The 15,812-nt window shown below is 45.3% G+C and overlaps 1 protein-coding gene across 2 annotated transcripts; it reads right to left on the reverse strand.

Annotated features, from left to right (window-relative positions):
- Positions 1-7,164: 7,164 nt before the first annotated feature.
- LOC141349197 (E3 ubiquitin-protein ligase TRIM39-like) lies at positions 7,165-15,347 on the reverse strand. 2 transcript variants are annotated; one of them, XM_073871574.1, is made up of 6 exons: positions 14,740-15,347; positions 14,545-14,640; positions 14,196-14,426; positions 8,489-8,511; positions 8,287-8,405; positions 7,165-7,998 (listed from the first exon to the last, which is right to left on the reverse strand). In XM_073871574.1, the coding sequence occupies exons 1-6, from the start codon at positions 15,127-15,129 to the stop codon at positions 7,607-7,609; spliced, it is 1,251 nt and encodes a 416-aa protein (XP_073727675.1). In that variant the 5' UTR covers positions 15,130-15,347; the 3' UTR covers positions 7,165-7,606. The 2 variants fall into 2 exon arrangements, with proteins under 2 accessions (XP_073727675.1, XP_073727674.1); XM_073871573.1 differs by having other exon boundaries at positions 7,165-8,142.
- Between the last annotated feature and the right edge of the window lie 465 nt (positions 15,348-15,812).

Raw genomic sequence — 15,812 nt, forward strand, 5'->3', positions numbered from 1 at the left:
GAGCATGTTTAAGATTTGGGAGAAGAATATTTGACAAGATTCTCTTTATGTGTGTGCTGCAACCAGATTTCAAAATCTGCCAGGATTTTAAAAATCCTGTAGTGTGAGCCAGACTTTTAAACGTCTCACATTACAGGATAATCTGGGCCGAACTTCGGAGCCGATCAAGGTCCATTGCCCGATTTTCCCTCGGATTCTCGGGAGGGGAAAATCGGGGTAAATTCGGCCCCGATTATCCTGTGGTGTGAGCCAGGCATTAACTGTCACCCTTTTATTAAGATTTTATTAATTGTGGGGTGAAAAGTTGATCTGCATCTGCAAATGAATTTAACATTTTTTTTTTTTGTCTAGAAGCCCAATCTTGGTCTTGTTTTAAAGAAGATATTTTAAGTTTTATCACTGAAGTGTCTGGAGGTGAAATTGTTATAGCAGTTTAAATTTATTTGAATAAATAAAAATAATGCAACAACATATTAATTTTTTCATAAATATAATGTTTGTGTTTCATGACAGAAATGCTATAAACCTAACACTTGATTCATTCAAATACACAAAGTGCAATAATTTTTCACATTTTAAACATAATCAAACTGGCCAAATTTAACATACATGACTTTGATAAATATGCAGACTGTGATCTTCATCTCAGAATAAATAAACATTCAGTATATAACGTGTTTGTTTAAGTCAGTGTTTCTCAAAGTGTGGGGCGGGCCCCACTGGTGGGGAATAGGAACATTACAAGTGGGGCATGACAAATGGGAGAAAATCTATTAATTCAATTATTTATTCACCATACACTCAAAACGACACATTTAAACATAAACCTAGCTTAAAACTTAAATAAATCAGACTGTAGAAAATGTCACGCGGTAACTTAAAGCCTAGCTGATTACGATTTTGTTGGGGTGATTGGGACAGGTGGGGCTTGAAACCCTTTACCACCTCCAAAATGGGGAATGGCAGAAAAAGTTTGAGAAACGTCTCGGTTACGGATGTAACCCTCGTTCCCTGAAGGAGGGAACGGAGACGTCACGTCGTGACCGACGAATTGGGAGCTCGCTTAGAGAGACCAATCTGCTTCGAATACTACTAAAACGCCAATGAACTTGGCATTAAGATATTTGCATAATGCTGGCGCCGCCCCGCCAGGTGCGTATATAAGGCGCACGTGCAAATAGGGAAATCAGCTTCTGTTCGCTGAGAAAGCCGGAAGGTAACCGGCCTAAACAGCAGGTGGCAGCACCTGTGGCGACGGGACGTGACGTCTCCGTTCCCTCCTTCAGGGAACGAGGGTTACATCCGTAACCGAGACGTTCCCTTTCAGTCGGTCACTACGACGTCACGTCGTGACCGACAAATTGGGAAACCCTACTAAAACGCCACTAGGGGCTGACCTCTTCCAGTGTCTGCGTAAAGCCCTCCGGTTCCACTTAAGGATAGGAGAATTAGGTTTTAAGGCAGAAGGCCGGGCACTAGATGTTCCTTTAACCCCACAGTAGTGCCAGCGACTGGGAAGCGCCCTATCTGAGCGGTATAGGGACGCTGCGGAAGCCACCGCCCCGTTAAGGGCTAATGGTGGGCGAAAGTCAACCGTAGTTGAGGTAAAATGACAGCCGTGGCTGTGTAAGCAAAGCAGTGCTCTGCTAAGGGAAACGTGGGCTGGTAGGATTAACCCCACGGAATAATACTCACAAAGGAACCCGTTGGGACACAATGTGGGGCCCTGGCCAAACACGTAGGTTCGTAAGAATACAGCTAGTGAAAGGCTGACAGCCAATGCTCCGCAACAAAGGCTGTCAAGGCAGTGGAGAGAGCAATCAAACCATTACGCATTTTTGCTCTGTTAGCCTTCCATACTGAAACTCAATTTGGAGCCTCAGTCGGAGGCTGCAAGCCGACTTGCGAGTCTGCCCTCCGTGTCCTCCCTGGTGAGGACAGAACACGAGAGGATACAGCCTCGATACGAACATTGTAGAATCTAATGAACGTATTAGGTGTCGCCCAACCAGCAGCTCTACAGATGTCTGTTAGCGAGGAACCACGAGCTAAAGCCCAAGATGAGGCAACACTCCGAGTGGAGTGTGCTCTCAAATTAAAGGGCAAGGAATGCCCTGCAAATTGTAAGCTAGGGCGATAGTATCAACTATCCAATGAGACATCCTCTGCCTAGTGACAGCTTTCCCTTTCTGCTGGCCACCATAACAAACAAAGAGCTGGTCTGAGGTCCTGAAGCTTTGCGTGCGGACCACGTAGAATCGCAGTGCGCGTACGGGGCACAACAAAGCCTCGGTTGGGTTTGCCTGCTCCAAAGGCAACGCTTGCAAGCTCACCACCTTATCTCTGAAGGGAGTGGTGGGAACTTTGGGCACGTAGCCTGGTCTGGGTCTCAATGTTACACTCGAGACAGCAGGACCAAACTAAAAGCACGAATCGTCAACAGAGAATGCATGTAAATCCCCTACTCTCTTCATGGAGGCCAATGCTAGCAGGGTCAGAGTTTTCATTGATAAAAAACTTCAGACTCGCAGACTGCAAAGGCTAAAACATGAGACCAGAAGGCTTCAGCACCATGGACAGGTCTCAGGGAAAGAGGGAGGGCGCGAGGGGTTTAGCCTGCGAGCGCCTCTTAAAATTAAATCATGCTGGCCAACTGATCTGCCGTAGATAAGTGAGTGATGAGCAGAAATAGCGGCGATATCAACTTTAATGGCGAAGGGACAGCCTACCATCTAACCTATGTTAAAGATATAAAGCACAATGTTAAAGGGCATTCTCTGGGGTCCTCGCGTTGCGAAGAGCACCGGGTGACGAAAGGTTTCATTAAGCGCGTAAGCCCGTCTTGTGGACGGTGCTTGAACCGCGTCGATGGTGTTAGATACCGCTTGCGATAAATCACCTAAACCTTACGCGCGCTCAACGACCATACATGGATATCCACAGGTCGGGGCGCGAGTGCCAAATGTGCCCCTTCCTAAGAAAGAAAGTCCTTCCTCAGGGAAATCCGCCAGGGAGGGCTGTCGCGAGGAGCATTAACTATGAAAACCAATTCTTGGTTGTCCAGTACGGACGATTAATAAAAGGCTCTCCTCGTCCTGCCTGACTTTGCACAATGTTTCTGCGCAATAAAGCTCACTGGAAGAAATGCGTATTTACGCGCCCCCCGCGGCCAGCTGTGTGCCAACGCATCCACGCCGAGGCTGCCCTCGGTTAGTGAATAAAATAGGCGACAGTGGGTATCGTCCGGCGACGCAAACAGATCTATCCACGCACAACCGAACTTCTTCCAAATAGCTGGCCGTCTGGGGGTGGAGTCGCCATTCGCCGGGGGCGCAGCTCGGGAAGCGCGTCTGTCGCTGTATGGAGCGATCCCGGGAAGTAAATGGCACGAAGGGACCTCAGATACTTCTGACTCCAAAGGAGGAGATGACGAGCGAGATACGACAGGTGACGAGAGCGCGAAACCGCCTTAACGGTAAATAACGCAACAGTCGCAATGTTATTGGTGTCGACTAATACATCCTTCCCTCGCATCTCCATAGCGGAGCGTACAAGTCCCAGATATACAGCGCACCGCTCGCGGCAGTTGGGGTGCTATGCACACCCCAGAGACTGCAAGCCCGTCATACGTGGCTGAACATCCCGTGCTTAGGGCATCGCATGCTACAGAATGCCAGGAGACCCCTCAGAGGCATATCTTGCTATCAGAAACGCTGGGTCTACTACGGGGAAATCTAAATGACATGCCGGTGTAGTGTTTACACAATGTATGCCTGTGCCACGCTCTCCTCGAGACTCGATCGTAAAGCCAACTCTGAAGCGGTCTCATATGACGCAGCTCGTGCAGTGTCACAGCTGCAGCATGCTGTCATAAGTCCAGGAGCTTCTGAAATTGTTTCAGAGGGACCGCGTACTTCCCTCGAATTAAACCGAGGCAAGTCAGAACTGACTAGTTGCGCGCTCTTGTAAAACACGCCAATTAGTTGACCGAGTCTAATTCCATACTGAGAAAAAGGATCCTCTGCACGGGGCAAAGTTGCTCTTTCCCAGTCGACCTGATGACTTAAACGAGCGAGATGCCGAAGCATTAACTCTCTGTGTTCGCGCACGTCTGCCAAGAATGGGCTATTATAAGTCAACGTAAATAAAAGCAGAATGCGAACAACGCTCTCTCTCTGATATCTTAATGCCGTGACTAGCACTTTCATGGAGACACGGAGAGAGAGAGACAGCTCGAATGGTGTACTTAATATTAATATGCCCACCCCACGACGCAGAGCGAAAAACGGTCTAAGGCGAGGGGAGATGGACACAAAAGTACACGTCTTACAGGTCTAACGCTGCAACCGATCTGAATATTGAAATACGAGCCTCGGCGTTATCATCCAAAAAACGACCACCTTTGTAGAGCCGGTGCGTAAATCAAATCGATCGTAACCCACCGCGTATTTTGGGTACTATGAGATAAAGGCTGGAAAACCCTATCATCATATCATCATCTCGGTAAGAGGGACCGGCTCGATAATCCTTCGCCAGCAGGACATCGACTTATGCACGCAGTACATGTGCATCGGACACTTTCACTATAGTGAAACGAAAGCCCGAGAATTTTGGGGTTGTGCCGGTAATTGTATTTCGTAACCGAGGCGGATCGTGCGTAAAACCCAACGAAACGGGCTGGGAACTGAAGCCAAGCACCCAGGCACCGTACGAGGAGAATTAACGACACTACCAAGTACCCGCGGTGGGGCAGCGAAGCGAGACAGGTGAGACTGCCGGTGCGTCTGCTGAGACAGCATAAGCATCTACAGTATGTGTGTGTGTGACACTGACCTGAGCCCGCTGAGGGAAACGGTCGTCCGGTCTCCTCAGCTGAGGACGCAGACTCCGATGGGGGTGCTGGTGGTCCGGTCTCCTGAGTGGAGGGCTCGGACTCCTCAGAACACCCGCTGGCGATAGAGGAGAGGTAGGGTGAGCTGGTGTGTGCCCGCTCACGGCTCTCTCGATCCTCTGGAGACCTGGAGAGGGAAGAGGAATGCACTCTGTGTGTGGTTAGTGGGCACCGGCTAAACAGCCGGTGGAACATATGCAAACCAAGAATTTTCCACCCGACCCTCTATCGGGGGAAGGAGCGAATCACCGCCTCCTGAAGAGTGATCCTCTGCCAATCCAGGTCGCCCGCTTACTGGCCACTTAAACTCCCGCTTTCACGGGAAGCAGCTAAGCGGGCGGGGCGAGCTGCTGACGACCGGTTCCCCCGCGCTGCCGAGATGGGGTCCGAGGAGGGGAACGGAGGTGGTCGCCGCAGGACGCCGACGGCGAGAGGCAGACTGAGGAGCCGGCGTGGTGGTTTTTACCAAGGGCAGCTCTCCTTCGCCGGGGCATGACCTCATAGATCGCCTCAGTCTGCGCAGCGGAGCTGTACGACTCCACGGCCTCGCCGAAGAGGCCGGTCTGTGAGACAGGAGCATTCAAGAAGTTGTTCTCGCCTGCGTCCGTCAGCCAGACACAGCCAAAGGTGGCGATCTTGAACCACTGTCGTGAACATCGCACGACTGAAGGTCGCGGCCTCCCTCGTAAATCCTTGGTGAACCCGTAGCAACGTTATTGCGTGCAGGGCTGAAGCCGCCTCTCCGCATGCCTGACGGACAGCGCCCGTAACCGGACGACTGTCTACAAACACGGGAGGGAAGGGTTGGGTGGTCCCTCCAGGAACGCAGCTGCATCGCAACCCCCCGCTCAACTGAAGGGTCCCTGCCCTTAGCGGCCCCATTGGTGAGGGAGATGAGGGGTGAAAGCTGAAGCTGAACGGCCGGATGGCCGCAAACCACGTCAGCTCTACGTGCCGTCGGGAAGAAAGGCACAGGAGCAGAGGACCGAGAGGCCCGAGCAGCTCCGAAATACCAACCACGTGGGCGGTACGGTTCGGGCGGAGAGGGGTTAACCCCTCCAACTCTACCGTTACCGCCGCTCGAGCGGGCACGGCCGCCATCTCCGGAACGACTCCACTTCGGAGGAAAATTGGACACCCCTCTGATGCTGCAGAAGTGAACGGGACCAGAAGGAGGTCCAATGGATTCGGCAGACATCGTAGAACACGACTCTGCCGTCTCCACCGGAACCTCAACCGGCTGAGGATGAAAGGCCGGTAGGTGGAGGACGCATCCTCCGTCCTCCTCAGCGTAGTGATGCGAAGAGCGTCATGCGAGCGCTTGACAGTCGCACCATGGCGGTGTCAGCACTGCAAAGACGCGGACAGCATTCCCGTAGAAACGTCAGTCGTCTCCGCAATCCAAGAGGGTTATGCTCTCACAGAGAGAACAAAAACTCTCCACGAGCGCAGCCTCAGAGTGCTTGATGCCCAAGCATGAAGACAGCGCTCGTGACCGTAACTGGAACCCTTATACCTCTCACATCCAAGATCGCACGGACGAAAAGCAATCCTGAAAAGAACGCTGATCTCCGAATATACGAGAGAGTGGCTGTCTTTAAAAAGACACAGAGCTCTCACGTATCACTCTTTAGGGAAATCACTCTTTAGGTGCTCAGCTGATGATGCGCACAGGGAAAGGCAACGCACACACTAAACTCAAAACAAAAAATATGCAGAGCAGTGGAATACTGCGAGCGTCCGCTGTGTTAGTACTGCTTGTCAATCAATTTCAGCAACCGTTCCCAGAAGAGCAGATAGTAGCTTCTCAGTCAGATAAAACCGGCTTTCGAAGCGAAAAAAAGCTGATTTCCCTATTTGCATGTGCGCCTTATATACGCACCTGGCGGGGCGGCGCCAGCATTATGCAAATATCTTAATGCCAAGTTCATTGGCGTTTTAGTAGTATTCGAAGCAGATTGGTCTCTCTAAGCGAGCTCCCAATTCGTCGGTCACGACGTGACGTCGTAGTGACCGACTGAAAGGGAACACTGGTTTAAGTTAACTTCAGTTGAAAACATTAAAGTCAGCAGTGAAATATCAGATGAGAGCAAATGTGTGTGATTTATTTGATGACTTTATAAACATAATAACATCCACAGAGCTCTTCTGAAGTAAATATCTGTGCTTGAATATTAATATCTGTCTGTCATTTGTTCATCTGATGACAGAAACACTGCAGATATAACAGTCAGATGATTTTCTTCTTCAAATATGACACAGACATGAAAACATTGAGATATCTCACATCATGTTTATTTGTATAATGATAATACAGTGTTTTTATATCAGTCTGTGTAACTCCATGTGTTTCTTTAAACACGACTGCATTCAATATCAGCAGCGTCTTCTTTTAACAAAACAACAACAAACTCATCTGCACTGCTCATACTGCTAGAAGAGAAATACATTTGATTTCTTTCTTTTCTCCATCAGTTTTTCTCTCTGTGCTTCTATGAGGTTTGTTATTCAGTTCTCTATGATGAAAGTCAGAGATCTGATGATCAGTTGTGTTGTGTGAAGACTCAAATTCATCCTCAATCAATTACAACTCAACACAATCAATACACTCAACAAAAACAACAACTAAACACACTTCATCTTAAAAGAAACAAAACCTTTAAGATAACTCAAACTATTTTATAAACAAAATCAATCTCAAATTAAATCCCTGATTCAGAGTTGTTCAGATGATTTTACCGGTAAGATCACCAGAGGAGAAATATTACAGTCAACACTGAACCATGGATAAACTCTTTCAGTAAATGTGTGTGTGAAAGTGTGTATGTGTGTGTTAGTGAGAGGATCAGAGAATGACAGTTTTCCTCTCTCATAATCCAACTCAACTCTGATTCTATCTGCTTTCACTTTCACTTGGAGACGAAGAGGTGTTTTCAGTGGTGTAATGACTGCATAGGATTTACCAGAGAAATACTCCACATACCAGATTTCACTCCTGGAGTATGTGCTCTTCTTTCTCTCTGCAGATTCTGTCATCACACCCAAACCCCAGCGTGTGTTGTCTCCAACCTGAACATCCCAGCAGTGAATCCCTGAATTAAAGCTCTCTGAACCCAAAACACATGAACACTCATCAAATCTCTCTGGATTATCAGGAAGCAGCGCTGCATCTTTACTGCGTCTCACACTGGTCAGATCATCAGACAGAAAGAGACGACGGTCAGCAGTGTTTGGGTCCAAAGTCACTGTACCTGAGAGAGAGAGAGAGAGAGAGAGAGAGAGAGAGAGAGAGAGAGAGAGAGAGAGAGAGAGAGAGAGAGAGAGAGAGAGAGACTCTTCAGATAAATGTTGATGATGAGAGTAAATCTGAAGTCAGTGTTGTATTTTGTACTCACTGTATTCAACTTTCTCCTTCATCTTGTGTATGACAGTAAACTTCAGGTTGCGGAGATGTTTTGCTACATTGATCATCATTCCTGAGATGTCCTCTGGATCTGACGTTCTACACTGAACTCTGGAAGAACATTCAGGAGTCTGAGATTCTGCTGTGAGTTTAGATTCACAATCACTGAGAGAAAAAGCAAACACAATACAAACCTCTCCATTGTGCTCTTAAAGTCCTGTTAAAAACACACACATGCAGATTATTCATTACATTTCACTTGAATGTTTGAAAATGACAATCATAGATTTGTAGATTGAAGTTCCCTTTCAAGGGATACTTGACGCTGTGTCATGTAATGACATTATGGGGAACGCTATGCAGCGTGACGCGCGTGAATATTGTGTCAACTAGGGCTGTTTCTCAATTCCAAGAACGCAAAGAACGGACTTGCGTCCTCGTGGAGATCGGTCTTGCCAGGCGACCTTGGAAGAACGAACTCGGAAGTTTTGCCGCAATGACTTCTGGGGCGTAAAGCGATTTCAGCAAGTCTGCACTCGATGCATCCTCGATATCAAGAACACATCCGGGTATTTTCATGCGTCCTCTGTCCTTGCGTTCTTGAGAATTGGAATGAACTTCGACCGTTAATGATGACGTAGAGCGAGGACACGAGGACGCAAGATCGCTGAAGAACGCATATTGAGAAACAGCCTAGGTCTATATATAGACGCCGGCGGATGACGTCAAAAGTGACGTGGCAACGCGAGGCTATAAATAGGCGGAAATAATATAGGTCAAACAGCTTCTGCTATTTCAGCGAACGCTTGTGTGAAGGTGAATGTGTCTAAATCTATATCTAGTGAGATTAGATTAGATTAGATTAGTTTAAAAAACTAGGGAAACATGGATAAGAGAAAGGGATTTAGAAGTGTGTTACCCCCTGTCCTAGATTATTATTGACGGGGATAGCACGAGCTTTGTGTGTGTGTGTGTTTGGTGCGGACTACACGCACGCATTCCCCGAGGGGGAGGCGTGCGGGCATTGTGAGGAAATACCATTCAAATGCTCCGCTCTCGATGGGTTTTCGCAAGCGTGGTTCAACGGGTGCCCGTGAGCGGCTTCACCCGTTTTATCCGCGAGTGTTGTGAATTACTCTAGTTCTGAGGATCTAGATGTAATTAATGTGTATACAGAAAACAAACCCCGCAAGCCTCGTGGTTCAACGGGTGCCCGTGAGCGGCTTCACCCGTTTTATCCGCGAGTGTTGTGAATTACTCTAGTTCTGAGGATCTAGATGTAATTAATGTTTATACAGAAAACACAAAGCTTACTGATTTATACCCTTTCTCCATGTTACGAAGAACTATTATGTTGTGACCCGATCGGCTGTAACAATCTAATATTGACTTTACTGACCAGCACAAAGTGAAGGCTGCCAGTGAACTTGACGAAAGAGGTTTAACTTTCTTCCCTGATTTACACTGATAAGTTTTTAAACGGAAAACCATGCAGATATGCAGACTCCTCTCATTTATTGTTAAACACATCAGCGAGTTTCTTAACCCTTTTTGGGGGTTTTTTAAATAATGCAGATACGGCAAATGTCCGTATTGAAAGTATCTCGCGGTTTATTTGTTGCGAGAGACAGCAACAATGTAAATGGATTAACAAGTTTATATGGTCGCGGGTCGCGATGGAGCATGCCTTCGCAATATTGGCATTCTTCACGCATATCAAGCAGATATTGTATGAAATAAAGGGTGAACCTGAATCCTGTAATATTAGATGAGCTCAGGAGAGCGGAGCTTCTCTCCGTGCTACTAAAGAAACGGGTTTTTCCTCGTAGCAGTTTCCCCCGAGAATCTGCATCTAAACAGTATTAACACAACATACAGATAACAAAAACAGAGTGTTGTCTCTTGTGCCCCCCCCCCTCTCCCTCAGAGAGCTTGGGGGACGAAACAACAACCAGCAACCAGAGAGGCATATAAGGCTGATCTGAGAGCAGTCATTATCTCAAATCATAAGGCTGTGTTAAAGGGGTCCTGTCGTTCACAAGTGGCCTCTTAAGGCACTTCTCATGGAGCACAGATAAAACCTGTGCCTGATGTGCCCTCACATACAAAATAGTTTGTTAACCCCTTATGTTCCGTCTTCATTAAAGAAGACCTAATTTTTGTCTCCATTAAAAAAGACATATAAAACAGAACAATAGGGAATTTTTAGTAGCTCAGCTGTGCCCTGCCGGTCCTCCGCTTCAGGGCAGTGAGCATTCTGGAGTCCATCTCCTTTTTAGGGCATTTTTTCCATGAGTGAAAAAAAAAAGTCACAAAATGGCTGCTAGAGGGTATAGAGAGAGGCTACATAATTCAGTTTGTTTCCCATCCTCCCAGGTTCGGAGGGGTTTTACCCACCGAGGTGGGCCCTGGAAAAAGACCACCTTATTAAAGGAGTAGGTCATTGCTTTATAGCCATTATTTTATTGTACCAAAGAAGGATGGAGGGCTGAGGCCTATTTAGATCGATCTCTGAAGAGATAAAAATTCTAAAACTGACAATTCCTTTTATTGTGGCGTTAATCAGGTCTGAGGACTGGTTCGTCATGATACATTTTAAGGACCCCTATGTCCATATATCTATCCTCCTGCAGCATCTGGAAATCCCAGGATTGCTTTCGGGGGCAAACCATACCAATATCGGGTTCTGCCGTTCAGAGTAGTTCTTTCACAGCGCATAATGCATGGATTTAACCCTTGCTCCTCTGAGACTTCAAGGGATCCAAATACTTAATTACATAGACTATTGGCTTGTGTTAGTCCAGTCTCGAGACATGGCAGTTCGGCATCGAGATGTCGTCCTTGCCCATATGAAGCGCCTAGGGCTACGGAACAACGCCAAAAAGGGCATTTTAACCCACTAGCAGAAAATATTATTTCTTTGGGTAACTTGGGACTCAGTGAGGATGTAGGCACGTATGTTTCCTACACATACAGAGTCGATCCTGGCATCAGTGTCTAGGATCAGATAAGGCCAATTTTACACCGTAAAGCACTTTCTAGAGTGTTAGGTCCGTTGGCGGCAGCATCTAGTATTAGGGAGGCCTGAGGTCGCGCCCTCTATACAGACTGGCGCATCAGGTTCTCCTTTGGTCTCACGGGAAATTTTTTGTCATTCAGACATCCCCAGGGTCCAGAATGTGAGAGCAGACACCCTGTCGAGGCAGGGGCTGAGGTTGTAAAGCCCATACTATTCGAAAGATTATGGTTTAAAATGGAGATTACTCCAGATTTAAGATCCACTATTTCTGTTTTTATGCTCCTATTACTAAGGGCTCTCTTTAGTGTTTCGAAAGCCCTTTTCATGGCCTCTTTCAAACACATTTGACTTGTGTGCAGATACATTTCTGTCACTGAAGTTAGCCTTTTTATTAGCCATCATAGTTCAACAGGTGCCCGTAAGTCGGCTTCATCCGTTTTAACTGTGAGGGCTGTGAATTACTCTAGTTCTGAGGATCTAGATGTAATTAATGTTTATACATAAAACACAAATGAGCTCCACACAAAAATAAAAATATTTTAAATGGAGACTATTCACTACTCGGTTTAGTGACAAACATTTATTTCCAAACTGCCCAGTGGCTTCAGTTCTGGAATTTTTACAAAATCGGTTTTCATCCGGTTTATATCCATTTACTACCAGAGTATAGGCTGCGGCTATCTCTGTGTCTATGCTCCTATTTCTAAGGGTTTCTATCTGTAGTGTTTCGAAAGCCCTTCTCATGGCCTCTTTCAATCACATTTGACTCATGTACAGATACATTTTCTGTCACTGAAGTTAGCCTTTTTTTATTAGCCATCATGGTTCAACGGGTGCCTGTGAGTCGGCTTCACCCGTTTTAACTGTGAGGGCTGTGAATTACTCTAGTTCTGAGGATCTAGATGTAATTAATGTTTATACAGAAAAACACAAATGAGCTCCAGTTGAAATTAAGGCTATTTTTAATGGAGGCTATTCACTACTCGGGGTAGTGACAAACATTTACTTCCAAACTACCCATTGGCTTCAGTTCTGGAATTTTTACAATACCGTTTTTTCATCCGGTTTATATCCATTTACTACCAGAGTATAGGCTGCAGCTATCTCTGTTTTTATGCTCTTATTACTAAGGGCTCTATCTGTAGTTGTTTCGAAAGCCCTTCTCATGGCCTCTTTCGAACACATTGATTCATGTACAGATAAAGTTCTGTCACTGAAGTTAGCCTTTTTATTAGCCATCACTTCTCTGAGGAGAGTGAGTGACTTCTTATTCATGCCTGGAGTTCGCTTCAGACGAATTAAGGCTATTTTAACTACCTGGTGTAGTGACGACATATTTAGTTCCAAACTGCCCAGTGGCTTCAGTTCTGGAATTTTTACAATACCGGTTTTTTATCCGGTTTATACCCAGAGTATATGCTGAGGCTATCTCTGGTTTCACACTCGTATCCCTGAGGGCTCTATGGGTAGTAGCATCACTTCTCTGAGGAGAGTGAGTGACTAACAAGCTTATCAGCTGCTTCTTTATGCCTGGAGTTTCACTCCAGGCGACATTTAAGGCTGTTTTAAATGGAGATTATTCACTACTCTCTGTAGTGACAAACATTTACTTCCAAACTGCCCACTGGCTTCAGTTCTGGAATTTTTACAATACCGGGTTTTCATCCGGTTTATATCCATTTACTATCGGAGTATATGCTGCGGCTATCTCTGCCTTCACGCCTTATTGCGTGGTACATTTAGGATGAGGCCTCCTGCTCAAATCAGAGTTCCAGTATGGGACCTGGCAGTAGTTCTGAAAGGGGTTCTTTATGGCACCTTTCGAACCCATTAACTTGTGTACAGTTAAGTTTCTGTCACTAGAGTTAGCCTTTTTATTAGCCATCACTTCTCCGAGGAGAGTGGGCAACTTCCAAGCTTATCAGCTTCTTCTCTACCCTGGAGTTTGCTTCAGGACATATTAAGGCTATTTGCACCCAAGACCGGGTTATGTTCCCAAGGTTCCTAGCAATGTGGCTAGAACATTGGACTTTCAGGTTTTTCATCCTCCTCCTCAAGAGTCGGCGGATCAACAGAGGCTACATCTTCTATGCCCTGAGGGGTTTTTAGAGGTTTACATTAATAGATCTTCCACCTTAGAAGATCCGACCAACCTTTGGTCTGTGTTTGGTTCTCCAAGAGAGAACATTCTTCCTCTAAACAAACAATCAATAATTGATTGTGGAGGCTATTTTTATAGCGTATGAGGTGCACATTATGTTTTCACCTCTGCGAAAATTAGGGCACACTCGACTAGGAGTATGGCGTCTTATCTGGCCCCTTTGTCAGGGACCTCCGTGCTTTGTGGTGTGGCGGGATAATCTCCCCCACACATTTTTATGAGGTATTATGTTTTTAGACCTCCCTTTTCTACCGGGATCTCAGGTCTTTATGTCTTAAGTTGTGCGTAGACACCTTCACACTTACAGACAGTCACAATTAATTATAGCGTAGTGGGTATCTCGTTCCCCATAATGTCATTACATGACACAGCGTCAAGTATCCCTTGAAAGGGAACGTCAGGTTACGACTGTAACCGTGGTTCCCTGAGATAGGGAACGAGACGCTGTGTCCCTTTGCCATAACTCCTTGTGCCTGTAGCATTCGCTTCAATTTTAACAGAAGCTGTTTGACCTATATTATTTCCGCCTATTTATAGCCTCGCGTTGCCACGTCACTCTTGACGTCATCCGCCGGCGTCTATATATAGACCTAGTTGACACAATATTCACGCGCGTCACGCTGCATAGCGTTCCCCATAATGTCATTACATGACACAGCGTCTCGTTCCCTATCTCAGGGAACCACGGTTACAGTCGTAACCTGACGTTCTTTCTTCTCACCTGTAGGAATGAAACATCTTCAGCTGTCATCTGCTTCTCTATGACTCTGATAGTGTGTGAAAGAGATGAAATCTCACTGCTCATCTTCTCAATCTTCTCCTTCATCATCTGACTCTTCTGCTCCTCTTCCTCTCTCAGTGCTGTTATTCTGACTGATTCTTCATCATGTAGAAGTTGGTGAAGTTTCTCAAACTCTTCATGAATCTGCTTCTCTGTGCGTTCAGCCTGAATCTGATACAAAACACATTTCACACAGAAACATAATGACTGAATCAGATCTGGATCAATAAATACATTTACAAAATACTTGTGTTTTACAACCTTGATTCACATTATGTTTCATTCAAACCTTTATATGTTCTGCAGTTTGATCCAAATTCTGTTTAAACTCCTCAAATATTCTCAGTTTCTCCTGTAAGGGTCTTAATGCAGTTTTGAGTTTCTCCTGAAAGAAATCAACATTATTGTTATTTATTTGTCATCGTGATGATCAGTTATTGATGGTATTAATGTGATGAAATGTTTTGAATATTATTGATCAGACCTTATTATCAATGACAGCTTCATCGACAGGACAGAATTTGTGGTTGTTGTGAGTTCTGGAGTCTCGACACACCAAACACACCGGCTGTTGATCATCCAGACAGAAGAGTTTGAGTTTCTCATTGTGAAGATGACAAACTGATGAAGATCTCTGACTTCTCTCCTGTAAGAAAGTCTCACACAAGTTCTTCAAAGCTAAATTTGGGAGAGGTTCATCCATTGAAGATCTTCTTCTGCAAACTGGACAATCTTTAGATTCTTTACTTTCCCAGAATCTCTGAATACAGTCTTTACAGATACTGTGACTACAAGACAACAAAACAGGATTTGTAAAAATATCACAGCACACAGGACAAGAAAAATCCTCCTCAGAAAAAGATTTAGACGCCATTTTCTGAGCTTCACGATAAAATCCTTCAAAGTTTCACTTTCAGTTTAGTAAAATAATAATCCAGTTTAAACTCTCAGTGTTCTGTTTAAAATAAAACTATCTTCACATCCACAGCAGAGACTCTTCATCAGAAATATTAATCATCATCCTCTTCACTAAATCATTCAGTTTTCTTAGTTAAACGAGTAAGCAGGTAAACATAAGTATCAGTGTTCTGGATCTCTGTTAAAGTGGTAGGAGTTTATTCACAACCACACCTTAGACAACAAATGAGATTTATTGTGTTAGATCAAAGGTTTTGAAAGTCTAAGACAGCCGGCCTCCCCTTTTACACAATCTACACAATGGCGCATCCTCTCAATATAAAGTGCATAAGTCCAGATATTTAATATGAAACCATTATGAAAAACAGAAGAGAACTATTTGGTTCAATATTAAAAGGGCAGAAAATATTATCTGAGATTCCAGTAACTCTCCATCAGAGTCAGAATAATCATAAGATATAAAAATAGTGAAAGACATTTTCAACAAAGCAGTAATTTAAATGGCTATTAATAATTATGCAAACATTATATCCGCTGTTTAGTGAGAGATATGAATTACATTGTTCATGTTTAGGATAGACAATCACATATATTAATAAGTGTACATCTATAAATGTGTCTAATCATAGTGACGGAGGC

This window comes from Misgurnus anguillicaudatus, chromosome 9 (assembly GCF_027580225.2).
Source record: "Misgurnus anguillicaudatus chromosome 9, ASM2758022v2, whole genome shotgun sequence".
NCBI classification, from domain to species: Eukaryota; Metazoa; Chordata; class Actinopteri; order Cypriniformes; family Cobitidae; genus Misgurnus; species Misgurnus anguillicaudatus.